The 19627-nt window shown below is 39.3% G+C and overlaps 2 protein-coding genes across 2 annotated transcripts in view; both read right to left on the bottom strand.

Annotated features, from left to right (window-relative positions):
* The window catches only part of LOC127107942 (fasciclin-like arabinogalactan protein 12), a 64999-nt gene that overhangs the window by 16129 nt on the left and 29243 nt on the right, over positions 1-19627 (bottom strand). The window lies entirely within an intron of this gene.
* LOC127104580 (uncharacterized mitochondrial protein AtMg00810-like) lies at positions 16042-16935 on the bottom strand. Its single transcript, XM_051041760.1, has 4 exons — positions 16908-16935; positions 16750-16842; positions 16416-16492; positions 16042-16335 (listed from the first exon to the last, which is right to left on the bottom strand). Exons 1-4 carry the CDS (start codon positions 16933-16935, stop codon positions 16042-16044), a joined length of 492 nt encoding a protein of 163 aa, XP_050897717.1.

The raw sequence follows: 19627 nt of genomic DNA, 5'->3' as shown, positions 1-19627 counted from the left end.
CCATGAGAGACCAAGAAGACCCTCTGTGATGAGGAAGACCGAGCGTCCCGCCGGTAACCAGCACCAGGTGGCTTATATAGTACCTGTTTTCAGAGACAATCAACAATATCAGCAACAACAGCTCCGACCGCAACAGCAGGCCTACCAGCCTCGAAACAGTAATCAGACCAATACAAGTTACGAGAGGAAAAGGGTCACCTTTGATCCTATTCCTATGACGTACCCAGAGTTATATCCCTCTTTGATAGAGAGGAAGCTGATTACTCCAAGAGACCCACCGGCTATATCTGCTAACCCCCAATGGGGGTATAAGCCCGAGTTACATTGTGTTTACCATTCTGGTGCTCCCGGCCACGACGTGGAGAATTGTTACCCTTTGAAGACCAAGGTTCAGGACCTTATGAGGTGTGGAATTCTGTGTTTTGAGGATGTAGGCCCTAATGTGAAGAAGAACCCATTGCCCGAACATGGGAAATCTGTTAACATGATCCAGGGGTGCCCTGGCAAATACAAAGTCAAGTATCATATTCGACAATCTCTGGTCCATATGCATCGTTTTCTATGTGACTACAGTCATTATGAGCATGACCATGATAGATGCCGAGTCTGCTCTATTAACCGATTGGGTTGTTGCCAGGTGCGCAAGGATGTTCAAGAAATGCTGGACGAAGGAGTCATTGAGATCCTTCAAAACAGGAATGTTGATGAAAATGAGCCTGAGGTCAATGTGATCTCCCCAGTGTTCCGGATACCCGAGCCTATTATCATCAAGTACAATGGTAGCAAGCAGAAGGCTTCTCCCGCTCTGATCATTAAGCCTGTTGGTCCTATGCCTTACTCTTCTGAAAAAGCAGTTCCCTATCGCTACAACGCCGTAGCAGTAGAGAATGGGAAAGAGGTGTCCTTGCCCTCTTCTTCTGTTGTGAATATTGCCGATGTTAGCGGTTTGACCCGTAGTGGCCGTGTGTTTTCAGCGCCGCTGAAGCCTCAAATTAATGCTGATTTGTTGAACGCCCGATTGGGAACGCTGCGAATTCTCCGAATCCGGCACTTGCTGTTAAGCCCTCCTCCGTACTGAAAACTCCTACTTCTGTTGGCCCGAGTGGCAATGTGAAAGAAGATTGTGACGAGATGCTGAGGCTCATCAAGAAAAGTGAGTACAAGGTCGTAGACCAACTTCTACAAACGCCATCCAAAATATCTGTGTTATCCTTACTCTTAAATTCAGAACCACATCGAGAGGCTCTGCAGAAGGTGTTGGATGTGGCATATGTAGATCACGATGTCACTTTGGAGCTTTACGATAGCATTGTTGCAAACATTACTGCTTGTAACAACCTGAGCTTTTGTGACTCTGATCTCCCTGAGGAGGGAAGAAACCACAACTTGGCTTTACACATATCTATGAATTGTAGAGACGACGCCATGTCCAATGTACTGGTGGACACTGGGTCATCATTGAACGTATTGCCAAAGTCCACTCTCTCAAAGCTATCATATCAAGGATCTCCCATGAGGCAGAGTGGAGTAGTTGTGAAGGCTTTCGATGGGTCTCGCAAAACTGTGATTGGGGAAGTTGATCTCCCAATCAAGATCAGAACAAGTGATTTTCAGATTACCTTCCAGGTTATGGACATTCACCCATCGTATAGTTGTCTCTTAGGCAGACCATGGATTCACGAGGCAGGCGCCGTGACGTCCACCCTACACCAGAAACTGAAATTTGTGAAGAACAAGAAGCTGGTGGTGGTAAGGGGAGAAAGGGCTCTCCTGGTTAGCCATTTGTCTTCCTTCTCTTATATAGATGCTGAGGTTGAAATTGGAACTCCTTTCCAAGCTTTATCTATAGCTGAGCCTATTGAGAAGAGAACTCCTTCATTTGCTTCCTACAAAGATGCAAAGTTGGCCATTGAGCGTGGTGCAACCACTGGTTTGGGAAAAATGATTGAGTTAGAAGACAACGAATCCCGGGATGGCATAGGTTTATTCAAGAGTGGAGGTTTTATCCACACTGGTCTAGATGAGGAGGTTGTTGCCGTCTTAGAAGAAGATACAAAGGATTCTGGCAATTTCATCATCCCTGGAGGGGTCTGCAACAATTGGGTCACTGTGGATATTCCAACAGTTGTCCATAAGTCAACGTAATGATCACTTTGTTTAAAAACCCTTCTCCCATGCCAAAAGGAGGAGTGATGACATTGTTGGCGCATAAACACAATGATATTTTCATTCAATAAATTCATGTTAAATGTTTGTTTTTCAATTTATTTTCCCTTTTCGCTTTTTGCATGAAATTGGTGATCACATAAAACCCTAAATAAGAATAAAATCAATCTTTTCATCTGCATAATGATTTGCCTTGTTTGAATTCTAAAGCTTTTCATATCCAAAAATCATTATTCAGGTTGATTTCTAAACCCATTGAACATAATGACCCAACACCATCTCCCAATTTTGAATTCCCTGTATTTGAGGCAGAGGAAGATGGTGTTGAAGAGATTCCTGATGAGATCATCCATCTACTTGAGCATGAAGAGAAGATCATTCAGCCGCATCTTGAGAATCTGGAAACAGTCAACTTGGGGTCTGAAGATTGTGTGTGAGAGGTATAGATTGGGGCACTTCTGGAAGAATCTGTTAAGAAGGGGTTGATTAAGTTACTACGAGAATATGTTGACGTCTTTTCCTGGGCATATGAAGACATGCCCGGTCTAGATACTGATATTATGCAACATTTCCTACCTCTAAAGCCTGAGTGTGTGCTTGTAAAGCAGAAGCTCAGAAGAACTCATCCTGATATGGCAGTGAAGATCAAAGAGGAAGTTCAGAAGCAAATTGATGCGGGGTTCCTGGTGACTTCTATATATCCTCAATGGGTGGCCAATATTGTGCCCGTGCCTAAGAAAGATGGAAAAGTCCGGATGTGTGTGGATTATAGAGATTTGAATAAAGCTAGTCCGAAAGATGATTTCCCCTTACCACATATTGATATGTTGGTAGATAATACAGCTAAATTCAATGTCTTCTCATTTATGGACGGATTTTCCGGATATAATCAGATTAAAATGGCACCCGAGGATATGGAGAAGACAACATTCATCACACCTTGGGGAACATTCTGTTATCGAGTGATGCCCTTCGGTTTGAAGAACGCCGGAGCCACGTATCAACGAGCTATGACCACCTTGTTCCATGACATGATGCACAAGGAGATTGAGGTATACGTTGATGATATGATCGCTAAATCAAGATCGGAGGCTGTACTCCCTGTAGAGGTGGAGATCCCGTCAATGAGGGTCTTGATGGAAACCAAGTTGACTGATGTTGAATGGGTTCAGAGTCGTTATGACCAGCTGAATTTGATTGAAGAGAAGAGATGGACTGCCATGTGCCATGGTCAGTTATATCCGCAGAGAATGAAGAAAGATTTTGATAAGAAGGTCAAGCCTCGTGTGTTCCGAGAAGGTGACCTTGTGCTCAAGAAAGTTTTGTCTTTCGCGCCCGATTCCAGGGGCAAGTGGACTCCAAACTATGAAGGTCCATATGTTGTTAAGAGAGCCTTTTCAGGCGGTGCTTTGATACTTACAACGATGGATGGGGAGGATTTCACTCGTTTCTGTGAATTCAGATGCAGTCAAGAAATACTTCGCCTAAAAAAAAACAAAAAAAAACAAAAAAAAAACTGAATAGCTCGCTAAGTTGAAAACCCGAAAGGGCGGCTTAGGCAAAAATGAGCGTCTCGGTGGATTGAAAACCCGAAAGGGCGGTCCAGGCAAAAGTTAGAGACACAAAAAATATATAATAATGATATATGTATCCCGCTAGATTGAGTACCTCATCCTGGGGAAATCTAGGCAAAAATTAGGGATTTGCCAAGTAACTGCATCCTGACAAGACTTTGTTCTACAACTGTCGTCCGTTAGAGATCCTTGCTCATTATCAGCCAAAGCTTCAAATACATCGGATTCAGAACTGGTGGAGAAATGGTCATTATGTTCAATGTAGCCCTTTTCCAATATATATCACCAATTTCAAATTTGTAAAGATCTATGGAGTCTTGCCATTCGCAGACTACCATTCTATCAAATAAATTTGAGCCTTTTATCCAATTATTGGCACTCTTATCTGTTTCTATTCAACAAATGTTTTGCATGTTTTGATTAAGAAAATATCATTGTTTTAAACGATCAATTTTTTTATAATTTGTTTTTAAACAAAGTGAACATTCACAATGACGAAAGGATACTTAGGAGATCCTCAGTTCTCTCCAAGGGTGGTACGATCCCCAATAGGGTAAGATTTTTGTCCATATTCCTGGCATGACTGTATCTCCTCCCTCCGGAACCCCTTGTGGTTTATCCTACCAAGTGGATTGCTTGTTAAGAGTCACCTCTCTTCCCTTCAGCAGAGTAGCAATCTTCCTTCCTCAGCAGCTTGGATCTCTTTGGGCAAGAGCGGTATTTGGTGGTTGATCCCGATAAATCCTTTATCTCCTTGGATAGATTCCCCAGCAGAGTTGTTAGTGTGGTGGACCTTGTCTGTGATAACTCTCGTCCCCAGCTGGAATGATTGATGATTCATCCCCTGCAGAGTTCTTTGCTTCCTGGTATCTCTGATCCCCAGCAGATTGGATACTCTCCGGTGAACTTGGCTTTCTCTCTTGAGATGTAGTACCTGGTGGTTAATTCCTGGACCTGGTTGTGTTAGATATGTCTGTCTGTCAGCATACATCATACATAAACCACACATATTCATGCATAATTATAACATTCAGGTATTCATGTTTCATTCTTTGCCATATATCGTTGTTTGTTGTCTCCTGCTATTTGGTGATATACTTCCCCAAGCAGATGTGTGTGTCTGATCTCTCCATATAGAGTCAGCTCCATAAGCAGAAAGCGTCTATCCTTTCTTCCATATTCCCCATCGGGTTATATCCTCGTGGATGTTGATTGTTTTTGTTCCTTCCCAACACATATACTGGGATGGTTTTCCCCATTAAGTTATATCCTCGCCGGGACAAGTCTTGATTTGGTGTGCCTATCTAGTTTGATCCTAGATCGGTCTCTTGAGACTCTTTTCCTGTTTCCCCGTGGTAAATGAATAATCTCTCAATAATTAGTAATTATTATCCCGACGGAGTCTGTGGTCTACTACCCAGTAACCGGTAGTTGTAAACCCCATTTTGTCCCCGTGCAGAGTTAAACCTTGATTGTTGTTCATCCTAACCGATGACGGGTACTCTCTTTTGTGGTTCTCTACCCTCATACCGGTAGATGTAATTCCCTCCTTGTTGGTTATCTTTATAAAAAACTCGATATTGACACTCCTTAATTTTTTAGTATACCACCCAGTAACCGGTGATATATCTCTTGGATAATTGCTCTAATTACGCAATTTATCCCCAGCGGGTCATCTCTCGTCTATCTTGTTATTATTAGTAACGATTGTTCCTCCCCTGATTGGTCATCATTATATACCTAGTTACGGTATCCCGATGCCTTTTCTTTTCGGTCGATTTATCCTTTATTAACCCAGTAACCGGTTGTGGATAATCGTTCATGCGAGTATATTATCTACATTCTGACGGTAATAGATAGTATATCTCATGCACTCTTTGGTCGAAGCCTTTTGTTCTTCCCCAATTGAGTAAGATTCGCACCCCCTTTTCGGAGTCGAATGTCCATCCCATAATCGAGTTTGCTTTTTGCCCTCTTTTTGGATGATGAGTGTTTTGGGAATATTCCTCAATCCACGCCTTGATTGGTCATCATTATGTACCTAGTTTCGGTATCCCGATGCCTTTTCTTTTCGGTCGATTTATCCTTTATTAACCCAGTAACCGGTTGTGGATAATCGTCCATGCGAGTATATTATCTACGTTCTGACAGTAATAGATAGTATATCTCATGCACTCTTTGGTCGAAGCTTTTGTTCTTCCCCAGTCGAGTAAGATCCGTACCCCCTTTACGGAGTCGAATATCCATCCTATCATTGAGTTTGCTTTTAGCCCTCTTTTGGATGATGAGTGTTTTGGGAATATTCCCCAAATCACGCCTTAGTTGGTCACCTATTATATGCCCAGTAACCGGTATCCCTGGTGTTCCCTCCTCTCTGCTCCCTATTATGACTTTTTCTCCTTTGTGGAGTCAGGTTTTCCTGAGTTGAGATATACCTTTTTAGGTCTTCCTTAGATGATTTGGTTGATTGATATCTCTCACCCTTATACCGGTCTTAGATATTCATCCTTCCCGAGCATGTTGTATCTCGCCCTCATACCGGCGATCAGATCACATGTCTCCTTGAGCTTATTACCCAGTAACCGATAATACCTCATCCCGCTGCTTCCCCAGGAGTGTCCTTTTAGGCATCCCCAGTGAAGTCCCTTAGTGGATTGTTTTCATCCGGATTTTTATCCGAAGTATCCGTTGTGGATAGTTTTTGCCGTATTGGCGTATTCCCCAATACATGCACCTTTGAGTCAGCTCGGGTCTTTCCATTGGATATTTTCCCTTTGGAATTCTGTTCCCCAAGCGTTGAGTCGTGACCTGCTCACGCATTTTATTCCCTCTCCTATCCCCATAACAGTCCCCAGAGTCTTTGTCCCATTGAGTGTATTTCTCATATGGATTGTCAGTTTCTCCGGATGTCTTTTCTTCTTTGTGGACACATATCCCCACAGAGTTCGTACTATTTGCATACATACATCTGCATCATGAGGTCTCTTAGAGACCAAAATTTGTCTCTCTGTTATTATTTAAGCCCATTCTAACTCGTCGAGACGAAGATTTTAACCTTCACTTCTCCGGCTAGAATGACCTTAAATAGGGGCATCTGTAAGACCCTAATTTTGACCCTAAGATCGCTCATGGCATCATAACATTGCATTTGCATAGCCTCAAGGATCATGAGCATCTTGGTTCCCTTTGCCTTTGGGTGGGACTCCTTGTGATTGGTTTGAGATCACCAGGCATGCTTGAATTATACATCATTGTTTCTCTTACTTTTGTTTACTAAAAAAAAAACAAAAAAACAAAAACAAAAACGAAAAAAAAAACAAAAAAAAACAAAACGAAAAATAAATAAATAAATAAATCAATAAATAAAATATAACAAAAATTTTTGGACTTGGGCCTCTCTCATTTGAGCCCACAGGTCCACAAAAACCAGGTTATAAATTCAGAGTTTCAGTGAAACAAAAGGAGGCCATTCCTATTACCCTGGCAGGAAAAAGAAAGTGAGAGAAGAGCTAACAGAGTTCAGAGCAACCTCCAGAGGCTGAATGGAATTCTGGCATAGTCAGAATTCAGATGTTCTACTCCAAGTCATGACATCTGATCCAACATTGTCACTAATACAACAAGACAGTTATACAATTTAAACCCTGTACTAATATACACATGTACACAGATGTCACGACATCTGCTTCTATGTCACCCTAGAATGGAGGAACACCTAGTTCTTCGCATCTGGTAGAAAGACTCAGTAGAGAGCAACCATAGCTCTAACTTTTGTTGTATCCCTACATAGTTATCAGCAAGATGTCTCAATAGTGATTTGGACATCATCTGTTACATTGATCCAGTTTGCTGGCCTTGTACTTGTATTTTCTAAAATAAAGGTTGAACAAGTTAATCTAATTTCCACTTATTAGGGTGCTAACAAATAGGCTATTTGTTAGGTTCATTACATGTAGTTCAGTTGTTAGTTTCCTGGATTTTAGCCTGAGACAATTACTGAAACAGAAAAACTAATCATCCTACAATTCAGCACATGCTGTCGGGAATGAATGTTACAACATTCAGTTTGACATCCAGAACATATACCTCATGCTGATTCTGTTATGTTCCTGAAAAACAGACTGTGCTAACTTTGCTATACTGTGAAAGACTAACCAGTCTCTACTTCACTATCAGCCTACATGAACAACTGTCAAGACATCCAGTTTGACAGTTTCACTATGATCCTTTGGCCAGGTCTGTTATCCTCTTGAAGACCAGACTTAACTAAATACTGAACTGAGATCAACATGCCTATTATTCAGTATGTGTTGTTAATGATGAATGTCAAAACATTCTGGTTGACATTCAAACAGAAGGCTGTGTATCAGGTCTGTTATTAACTTGATAAGCAAACTGAATTACAACCTGAGTTATGGCAGACAGGATTATAGCATGCAGAAGGTAAACAAACACAGGAAATTGTTAACCCAGTTCGGTGCAACATCACCTACTCTGGGGGCATACCAAGCCAGGAAGAAGATTCACTATCAGCAGTATAAATTCAGAGCTAAACTCCCCCGTTTACAACTCTTCACTTAATCCCTACCCAATGCAATCTATACCTAGGAACTCCTAGATAGAAACCTCTAGTTTCCATTCCTATCACTACAAATACAATGTAATGTTAAACAACTTGAACTTGCTTCACAGCTTCATTCAAGAACAAAACAACTCTTACCTACAGGCTTTGAGTTACAAATACTCTCAGCTTTGAACACTGAGAAACACATGGTAACCTTCCCACAAGTTGGGAGGTTTACCTCACACACACCCCTAATTTTTCATTCTAAGAGGCTTACAAAAACTAGGTTACAATTTGCTATTTATAACCTAATCACCCAACTGGATTTGGGCCTTCAGAAATCGCAACAAACTTCTTCTTTGCTGTTACAAATACAGCAAAAAATTTCTGCTACAAACAAGGTCTTCAATCCTAAAATCTCTCCATATATATCTCCATATTTGGAGCCTATATATATTCTGATTGAGTCTTTAAGACCTCCACATGGAAGTTAGGATATTCACCAAATATCCTCACTAATCCCAGAATATATACTGAATTAATTAATTCAGTTTTCTACACATGTACGATGTCACAGGCATGATGTCGTGACATCGTACATGACATGTTGGTCCAGATGTTGAACTTCTTCAACCCAACATATTAAAACAACAGAGATGATTACATGATTTGTTTTACAAAATTAATGTCAATCCTAAGGTATTAACAATCTCCCCCTTTGGCAAATTTTAGCTAAAACAAATAAACATTACACTGGACAATACATCCCAATATGGGTTTGCTCTTCATCTCTGTCATTGTCTCCACCACCACAAACACCAAAGTTGGTGTACATGAGGAAGTAGAGGAATAATAATCAGTTGCATCAGAACCCTACCCCTCACCGATAGAGCTTCCAGAAGAATATGTAATGCTGAGTACATAGATAATGTAACTCAGATCACAAAACACAACTGTCCTCTTAACTCAGATCACAAGACACAAGTGATATGCCCAGTTAGTGACTTCTGTTCCTGAAGCCAACTTCTGCTTGCTACCACATTTTACTTGCTTCTGGTACATTCTCAGGACTGTATTTCTCTCCCCCTTTTTAGCTAAACATTTGTAAATGAACCCCTCACAAAACCAAATCCAGGCGCAGTTTGCCCAAACCTTAACATACCTCATGGTTTAGAGGGAATGGAGTGTTTCTCTTGTGAGAATAAGAGGGCTATTACATCCTTTAAATAGTCCAGCCCGTGCTTAGGAATCAACGGTAGGAATAAATGCTTGGTCAAGATTCATTAATATTTGCTAAGAAACAGTCAGAGAATCACCAACAAAATCTCAGACTATCTTTGAATACCTTTTATAGCTCTTGACTGTTTCTTTTCCAAAACAGCAATTCCAGTGCATGGAGACTATTCCCTATATGCAGTCAGACACGTTGCACGCGATGTCTTAACAGTCAACGTGGCTTTTGCCTGCATTCTTCAAGTATTCTTCCTATCAACATTTCCTAAGACTACTTTCGTACCTCCAGTAGAAACTTGACATCTGGCACCACTAAAGCCAAAAACACAAACACCAGTAGATGGTCACTCCGCCTGTACCACACAACTCTAACAATCAGGCTTATTCTAATTTATCATAATTAGACACACCACATCCATATTTCCTCATGACTTTAAGGTTCAGAAGGAAATAACAATATTACCCAAGGCAATGTCATGACATCCGGTCAGACATTCTTCTGCTCCCTCAGCCTTGACACACATCACATCAACCCAATAACTAACAAGGTGCCATACCTTGTCATCTGAGTACACATCGACCACAAGCTTGATGATTACTTGCAGCACAAAGACAGAGCTCCCCCCTGTCATGAACAACCAACTCTCCTCTTGAACTTGGAGATCACACATGAACATATCCAACACCCCACAATTGGACCTGCATATACTTCCTGATTCAAAGAGAACCCAGACCACTTGATGAATGGAAAACATAAGACGCATCTTCATGTCTTCAAGAGCACACCCTCTGTTCAACCCTCTTAGCTGAACACATCCACACTCTGTGTCAATCTCTCTTCTAACCAAAGCAGAGAACCACTTCACAAAATGTTCTAACATGAGTTAGGACATCCTTCACTACATAACTCCATATGATACTCTTCAGATATCACTGAGTTATTGGCTTAATCCACAAGATCCTGGACAAAACTTGGGACATATACATTCTCATCCCATTACCAGAGATAATCTTCCATAGATAGCTCAGAACTCCTACCACAAGCTCCAAGAGATGAATAGAAAACACCTCCTTTTGTCTTCAACTTACTACTTTTCTGCTCAAAAGTAATTTGTCTCAGACTTTCCTCAAGAATAATCAGCTGTTGATTATCTTGATTCTTCAAACTCACTTCTGAGATAGACCAAATGCCACTGGTTTATTACCTCCTTCATGAATCCTCATATGAAACAGTCAAATGCCACTTTTTGACCTCTCCAAGTTTATCAGACTTCTCCCAAAGATATTCTGACCTTCCAAGTGAGATTTGAACTTCAAGATACATGTTAACCAAAACTTAGATTCTCTAGGACATGAACATGTAACATCTTCTCCATCCAGCAACTCCAACTAACTGCAATGAGAACGATCTTTTTGAGGTACCCAATCTACAACTCTGTAGACCCTTCTATCTTAAGTTGATGTGCCACTTCACCAACTAAGATTCTGATGTTGAACCAAATGTCACAACATTGTGTTTTAACATTTAGCTGTTGAATTCAGCTCCTTCTTCTGCCACTTGAAAGAACTTCCTCCTTACACAGAACAAGAGTTCAATGCTCTCATAGACTTGATTGTGGAACCAAGTTTGAGTAAAAAACCTTCATCCTGCAGGTTTGCAGTTAAGTCATCCAAGCTCATACCTTGATGAATTCCTGCTTCTTCTCCAAAGACATTAGACACTCTGGTGCATGAGTCTTCAGAAGGACCAGTTAGAGACTAACCCTTCAGCTATACCAAGGATTCCACTTCCTAAAGCAAGGTTGTTTCCATGATGTTAAGAATGCTGCCACTTGTTCTTAACTCCACAGTGTGCATTAGCCAATGCACTTCCTTACCTAGATCAGAAATAAACTGATCCAAGTAACCAACATCAAGATTATGATGTCTTCTTCTTCTTGTACACACCAAGGCTGAACAAGTTTCTTGTCAGGAAACCTTTTCAGAGATCATATGCTTTTGCTGCCACCAAAGAGATAGATCATAAACCAAAGTACTATCCTTCCTGTGATTCTGCACAGGGTCTTGAAGAAGAGATGTTCCAACATCTTTAAGAACATCAGTTATCTTGGGCTCCAAGGATAATCAATTAACTACTTGTACTTGGCACAAGTAGACATTGATCTTAAATCCTTTCCCAATTATCCTTTCAGATACTTCCACCATAAGAATATTTTGAAAATACTCTTCTTGTGTCAACATCTTCTGCTTGCAAGCACCTCAACAGTTTTGAGACTCTTTCCAGATTAGATTCACCCTTAGGAATGAGAGAGATGAATCCTTCCTTGCAAATGTGTCACACAACAACCAGAACCCATGTGACATAGGTCAACAGCCAACCAGACCCTAGGCTGACCAAACGTGGGGAGGTTAACCAAAACTCCCCCTCAATTTAACAATCATGGGAACTCCACACCAATATCCATGCATTGTACACAAATGTCTCAACATGACATAGTACTTCAGGGAACAACTATCCAACCCTGATCAACCAGCACGAAATTGCACAATGTCACATTTCAACCAACTCCACTTCTAGAGATCAGACGTCTAGAAGTGACCTTCTTGAGCACACACACAGTTGACCCTACACTTGTCAACTTAGCACACACAGATGTCTCCTCTTCCAGGTCAGGAGTAGGTTCCAAACCAAAGTATCCCTTTGTTTGACACCTAAAAACATCTGCTCTTCAACCAGTAGCTGCATACTTGTTGAACGACATGTTCATGAGGAGTGGACTTGATGAGACTCAAGTATCTTTGACATCTTCAGTAGATTATGATAAAATCTTGACTACAACATCCTTTCATCCACATGAGGGAAAACTACATCAGAGTTTGAGTTTTGCCAGGTATTATGCAGCGGAAATCATAATACAACTCAACCAATGAACACACACTTCACCAGGTCAGCCTCCAAGAACATACCAAGTTTGAATATGATTCAATACTAGCACAGCTGTCCCACACAAAGGCCAATTGCCAATCTCCAGAGGCAGGTGCACACATTTCCTGTCATGAATAGTCCATCCACCTACTTCAAGGGACCATTCAGGGAAATCACAGAACCTTCTACAGGTTCCAACATCAGTACTAACATAACTCCTTACAAGATACCAGAAAGTATCACCCATGGATCTCATCCAGAAACAGAACAGGATGCCTACTCTGATACCATTTGAAATTCTGGCATAGTCAGAATTCAGATGTTCTACTCCAAGTCATGACATCTGATCCAACATTGTCACTAATACAGCAAGACAGTTATACAATTTAAACCCTGTACTAATATACACATGTACACAGATGTCACGACATCTGCTTCTATGTCACCCTAGAATGGAGGAACACCTAGTTCTTCGCATCTGGTAGAAAGACTCAGTAGAGAGCAACCATAGCTCTAACTTTTGTTGTATCCCTACATAGTTATCAGCAAGATGTCTCAATAGTGATTTGGACATCATCTGTTACATTGATCCAGTTTGCTGGCCTTGTACTTGTATTTCCTAAAATAAAGGTTGAACAAGTTAATCTAATTTCCACTTATTAGGGTGCTAACAAATAGGCTATTTGTTAGGTTCATTACATGTAGTTCAGTTGTTAGTTTCCTGGATTTTAGCCTGAGACAATTACTGAAATAGAAAAACTAATCATCCTACAATTCAGCACATGCTGTCAGGAATGAATGTTACAACATTCAGTTTGACATCCAGAACATATACCTCATGTTGATTCTGTTATGTTCCTGAAAAACAGACTGTGCTAACTTTGCTATACTGTGAAAGACTAACCAGTCTCTACTTCAGTATCAGCCTACATGAACAACTGTCAAGACATCCAGTTTGACAGTTTCACTATGATCCTTTGGCCAGGTCTGTTATCCTCTTGAAGACCAGACTTAACTAAATACTGAACTGAGATCAACATGCCTATTATTCAGTATGTGTTGTTAATGATGAATGTCAAAACATTCTGATTGACATTCAAACAGAAGGCTGTGTATCAGGTCTGTTATTAACTTGATAAGCAGACTGAATTACAACCGGAGTTATGGCAGACAGGATTATAACATGCAGAAGGTAAACAAACACGGGAAATTGTTAACCCAGTTCGGTGCAACATCACCTACTCTGGGGGCATACCAAGCCTGGAAGAAGATTCACTATCAGCAATATTAATTCAGAGCTAAACTCCCCCGTTTACAACTCTTCACTTAATCCCTACCCAATGCAATCTATACCTAGGAACTCCTAGATAGAAACCTCTAGTTTCCATTCCTATCACTACAAATACAATGTAATGTTAAACAACTTGAACTTGCTTCACAGCTTCATTCAAGAACAAAACAACTCTTACCTACAGGCTTTGAGTTACAAATACTCTCAGCTTTGAACACTGAGAAACACATGGTAACCTTCCCACAAGTTGGGAGGTTTACCTCACACACACCCCTAATTTTTCATTCTAAGAGGCTTACAAAAACTAGGTTACAATTTGCTATTTATAACCTAATCACCCAACTGGATTTGGGCCTTCAGAAATCGCAACAAACTTCTTCTTTGCTGTTACAAATACAGCAGAAAATTTCTGCTACAAACAAGGTCTTCAATCCTAAAATCTCTCCATATATATCTCCATATTTGGAGCCTATATATATTCTGATTGAGTCTTTAAGACCTCTACATGGAAGTTAGGATATTCACCAAATATCCTCACTAATCCCAGAATATATACTGAATTAATTAATTCAGTTTTCTACACATGTACGATGTCACAGGCATGATGTCGTGACATCGTACATGACATGTTGGTCCAGATGTTGAACTTCTTCAACCCAACATATTAAAACAACAGAGATGATTACATTATTTATTTTACAAAATTAATGCCAATCCTAAGATATTAACACTGAAGGAAACTCATCGGCAAAGAACCAATTCCCTCTCATATAAACCCTCAGATTGCTCTGCAAACCTCACGGGTGCAACTCAATTTCAATCGATTCTCTCCAATCAGGTTTGTCCTATATCCATCATCTTTATGCCTTCAATTTGAATTTTCTGAATATATGAGGTATTATGGGTGAATTTGATACCCTTTTGATGCATGTGTTTGACAGGAGGTTTAGGCCTCCTACCCTTGGTTGCTTTTTGTGAGCTTTTTTTGTGAATTTTAATGGTATGATTCATGTGGTTACATTTTGATTTGGGGGCAACTCTTGATTACCCTATTTTTTTTTCTCTAACCTGTTTGTTGAGTTTTTTTTGTGAGGGCTCACATGACTCTTCCAGAGATGGCCTGGTGTTCCACTTTATTTGTGGGATACCACCTGGAGGTTTATTCCGATTACCTGTGCTTAATGGCTTCAGATATTTGTTTGTGACTGCTTATTCCAAAGGATGGGAGCTACTTGGATCATCTATATGATCTCAAGAGGGGATCTCCTAATGTGGTTTTATTTTCTTTTCCCTTATCTCTTGTATGTTTAGGAATTTAACCCTTTTTTTTCCCCATTCTAACCCAAGGCAAAACTTTTTGTGCAAACAATAACTTTTGTTTTCAACATTAGAAACCTAAGCCTTATGCTTTTGATTTTCAAACTTATTTTTCATAACACTTATTTTGAATTGAACCTTTTAATCCACTTTAACCATATTTTTGTAAATACTTTTAATTGGTAAATATAACCCATTCAAATACTTTTTGTGGTTTCAATGGCCACCTTTTTAATTAAACCTTTTTTTATAACCATTAGCTATTAGGTTTGAGTTATCCTTGAGGTAGATATAATACTCACCTTTATCCTTAGTGATGGACAATGAGTCTTCCATGCTTATTATAGGGTTAACCCCTCACTAGCATGTTGAAGCTATCCTCACATGGTGGATTTGTGGTTTTAGGTTGAGTTTTCTCCCTTTGATAACAAAAGACCTTAAGGTTTTTGGACCAATCAATTCACCAACTTTTTTTGAATTTTTTTACCCCGAACTACGAGGTTTTGATCCTAATCCTTTTTTTAAGATGGTACGTAGGCAATGGGTTCATCCATTCAAACACAAAATGTAAATAAATTTGTATATTCTTTTCTATCCCTTCAATCATGTTTGCACAAATAAATTTTCACAAAAAAAAAACAACAACCTTACAACAAATGTGAAAAGGGCTCCCTAGGAGTACCTAGGATGTTTTGGGTGCCTAACACCTTCCCATTGCATAAGCAACCCCCTTACCCAGATCTCTGACATTTTTACTAGTTTTTGATTCGATAAAACTTTTAGGTTTTTGTTCGCTTTCTAACCATTCCTTTGGATAAATAGAAGTGCGGTGGCGATTCAACTTGTATGGTTTACCTTGGATTTAGTCAATATGTCTAATGGTAACGAATACCCCGCTACAATCATAAGTACTTCTTTTGTCAACTCTGTCTCTACACCAATCAAAATCTGAATAACACATTAGTTCTAATTAGGATTTAACACCAGAAGGGAACAACACTCCATACTTCAGAGTCCCCTTAATATACCTCAGTATTCTGACAACAACTTGGTAATGTGACCACTTTGGTTTGTTCATAAACCTACTCACCATTCCAACTGCATAATAGATGTTAGGTCTGGTGTTACACAGATACCTCAATGAGCCAACCAACTGTTTAAAAGTTATGGCATCTACATCATCACCCTCAGCATCAGAATTCAACTTGTGATTCGTCTCAACAGGTGTGATTGCAGTCTTGCAATTTGTCAGCTCGAATCTCTTCTAAAATTCAAGTCTATAATTTAGCTGATACAAAATTATATCCTTCTCAGAGTACAAAACTTCATCCCTAAAAAATATACCTTATTTCCCAGATCAGTTATCTCAAACTCATTCATCAACACCTTCCTGAACTTCATTATCTCATTTGAACAGCTTCCTGTCATCAATATGTCATAAACTTAGAGACACACCAAAATCATATTGCCTTCAGAAGTATGCTGAATATAAACGCCATACTCCATCTCACACTTTCTGAATCTTTGGAGCTTGAAAAATGAATCAATTTTCAGATTCCAAGCTCTAGGAGATTGTTTTAGTCCATACAATGCTTTATGTAACTTGTACACCACCCCTTCCCGATTCTTTTCATAAATCCAAGAGGTTGTGACACGCATACCTCTTTTTGCAATGTACCATTCAGAAAGACATATTTCACATCCAAATGTATCATAGACCAATTCTTATTTGTAATTATAACAATCGCCAATCTGATTGTTTCATGTCTAACTACATGTGAAAACACTTCAAAGTAATCAAATTCAGGTTTCGGTAGAAATCCTCTTTCTACTAACCTTGCTTTGTGTTTTCCAATTGATTCATTTAGCTTTAACTTCACCTTGAAAACCTATCTGACGCTGATGGATTTCTTGCTCTTTTGAAGCCTAGTCAACGCCCAAGTCTTGTTTCTTTATATAGCCTCAAGTTTTTTTTCCATGGCCTTCAGCCACACTTTCTTCCACACTTTATTCTTGAGATCTTCTTAAGTACTAACTGGTTTATAGTATACTAACATGGAACACTTAATGACTTCTCCCTCAGAGTCTACATCAGTATCTTGTAACATGTTAAACTCTACAAATCTCCTTGGTATTTATCTTATTCTTTATGGTCTATGACTTGTTCAAAATATTCTTTAGATGCTGGAAAAATATCATATGCTTGACCATATCCAGAAGTTGGGCCATCATAAGAAGCACCACCTTCATAAGTTTGACCTCCTCTAGAGTCTTGCCCATCAAAGTCTTGAGCATCATCAGAATCTAAATCAGAGTCAAATTCACCTTCAAAGTCAGACTCGCCTTCAGAGTCACCTTCAAAATCATCTTCTGATCATGACTCATCTTCAGAAGCTTCAAATTAGATTACTTTATGTTCACTCTACTTCATGTTCAAACGTGAAAGCAAACTCGCCTAAGCTAACAAACTCCGCCGCGCCAGAAATTTTCTTCGACGGAGGTCTGAACATCTCAGACCATACATCACCTTGTTCGTCGTTGTCCTCTCTTCCATAACCCCTATCAATTTTCCCTAATTCCTAATCCATCTCTCAAACCGAATCTAAACATACATGAACCCTAAATACGAATTCACAAATTAAACGTAGAAATGGAGGAATCAAGGCCTCCAACATTAGGGATGTGATTCCTTAGCCCTAAACCTACATCGTTATACTGCAAATCAAGGAGAAAGAATGGAAAATCTTACCTGCAAATTGGAGCTGATGAAGATGAAGAGAAGGAAAAATGACTAGAGGTGAGTATCTTGATCTCCGTTCTTTCACATTATTTACCCTTCTTCTTCTTGTCAAACCCTAGCCTGTATGAATGCTTTGTGTGGCTCTCTGTTGATATTGTTGCTTGTGTTCTTGTTGTGAGATTTAGAGATGAATGAGAGTGACAGAGATATTTGGATTCTGACAGCTTTCGTGATGAGGTAATGATGAAGAGAGATTTATGAGAAATGATTGAATGATCCCCCTCAATCTGAGAATGATGAATGATTATATAAGGGCTTGAGCTTGTAATCGATTAGGGCACTCCGGTCAGGAAGTTAGATAAAGTTAGGGAAATTAACTTAGGATAGTATTTCATGAGCACGTCTGTTAACTGTTAGTAGTTCTGTTATAACACAATTAGCTCTATTAGGAATTGAATTAGTTAGTTAGAATGGTCAACATTCTGTTAATGTTAGTTGGTGGTTTGGATTGAAGTGAAGTTAGTTACTTGTTAGATTTTGAATTTATATTATGCTTATTTATTGAGCTAATTGGCTAGGGACTGTTAAGTAGTTCAGGATGATTAGTTGTTCAAAATGGCTAACAATCTGTTGGATTTCCAGTTAAGTAGTTGTTAAATGTTTGAAATGGATAGTCAGATGCATGAATATTAATATGATGAGTTTCCTAATGTAGTGCAAGTTTTATAATGAATATGAGCATGAATTGGATTTAATTACATGAAATGGTACTTGTAAGACCCCAATTTTGACCCTAAGATCCCTCATGTAATTTCATCATAAGCATTAGCATTGGGATCATACCTTGGCATCCTCCTTACCCCTCTTTCATTGGGTTTGTTCTGGGAGAGATTACCAAGCACTTTGTGATTGTATCATACTTTTATTTGATCATCTCACTAACCAAAATATCAAAAATATGTCTTTGCATTTTCCTAACTCTTTTGTAGGAAGGGCATGATCTCCATTGATCTATCAAGTTCACATCTAGGGTTTGAGACCCTCATGAACAAAGAGCACAACCAAGAATTGATCCAAGAATGTTTATGAGCATCATATATGAGTCCTAATGTTCTCTACATGTTATATTGATCAAGTTTTCTTCAAGAGTTTGAGGGTGATTTGCCTTGGAAACCCTAGTTTGACTGGGTATCTTGAGTAACTTCTCCAACAAGCTATCTCACCAATTAATCAAATTTCTCAAAGGACACTTCAAATTTCATCATCTTATGCATATATGATCTACCATGAGCCAATAAAGTCAAGAGAATTGGAAGTTAGCAAGTTGGTTAATGGTGGTTGCCAGATGGATTCATCTGATCAAAACTGGGTCTCCCTAGACCCTATCTCCTACAATTTTCACTATATGAAAATTATCCCTAGATATAACTTACTATAAATGACACTCCAAACAACTTTCATGTTAAGACCTAGAGCTATTTTTGCTTGGAAAATCATCTTCTATGTTGAAACATTATAGGTCATTTTGTCTAAACCCTAATTTGAAAGTCAACTTCCCAAGGCCATAACTTGCTCAATTTTTATGAGATGAAATATTTCCAAGTTGCACAATCAAATTCGATGTGTCTACTTCAACTTTTATGTTTCGAGTGAGAGCTAATTCAACTTTTTTGAGCATGTGATATGAGGTTACATTATAGGTCACTTTTGATTTATACCATTGATCAAGTAATTTTTCCAAACTTCAAAAATGCATAACTCTATCATTATAAATCAAAATGACATGAAATTTGTGACATTTTGAAGGTATTTGAGA

This window comes from Lathyrus oleraceus, chromosome 7 (genome assembly GCF_024323335.1).
Source record: "Lathyrus oleraceus cultivar Zhongwan6 chromosome 7, CAAS_Psat_ZW6_1.0, whole genome shotgun sequence".
NCBI lineage: Eukaryota > Viridiplantae > Streptophyta > Magnoliopsida > Fabales > Fabaceae > Lathyrus > Lathyrus oleraceus.
This window is presented reverse-complemented; position numbering and strand designations above follow the sequence as displayed.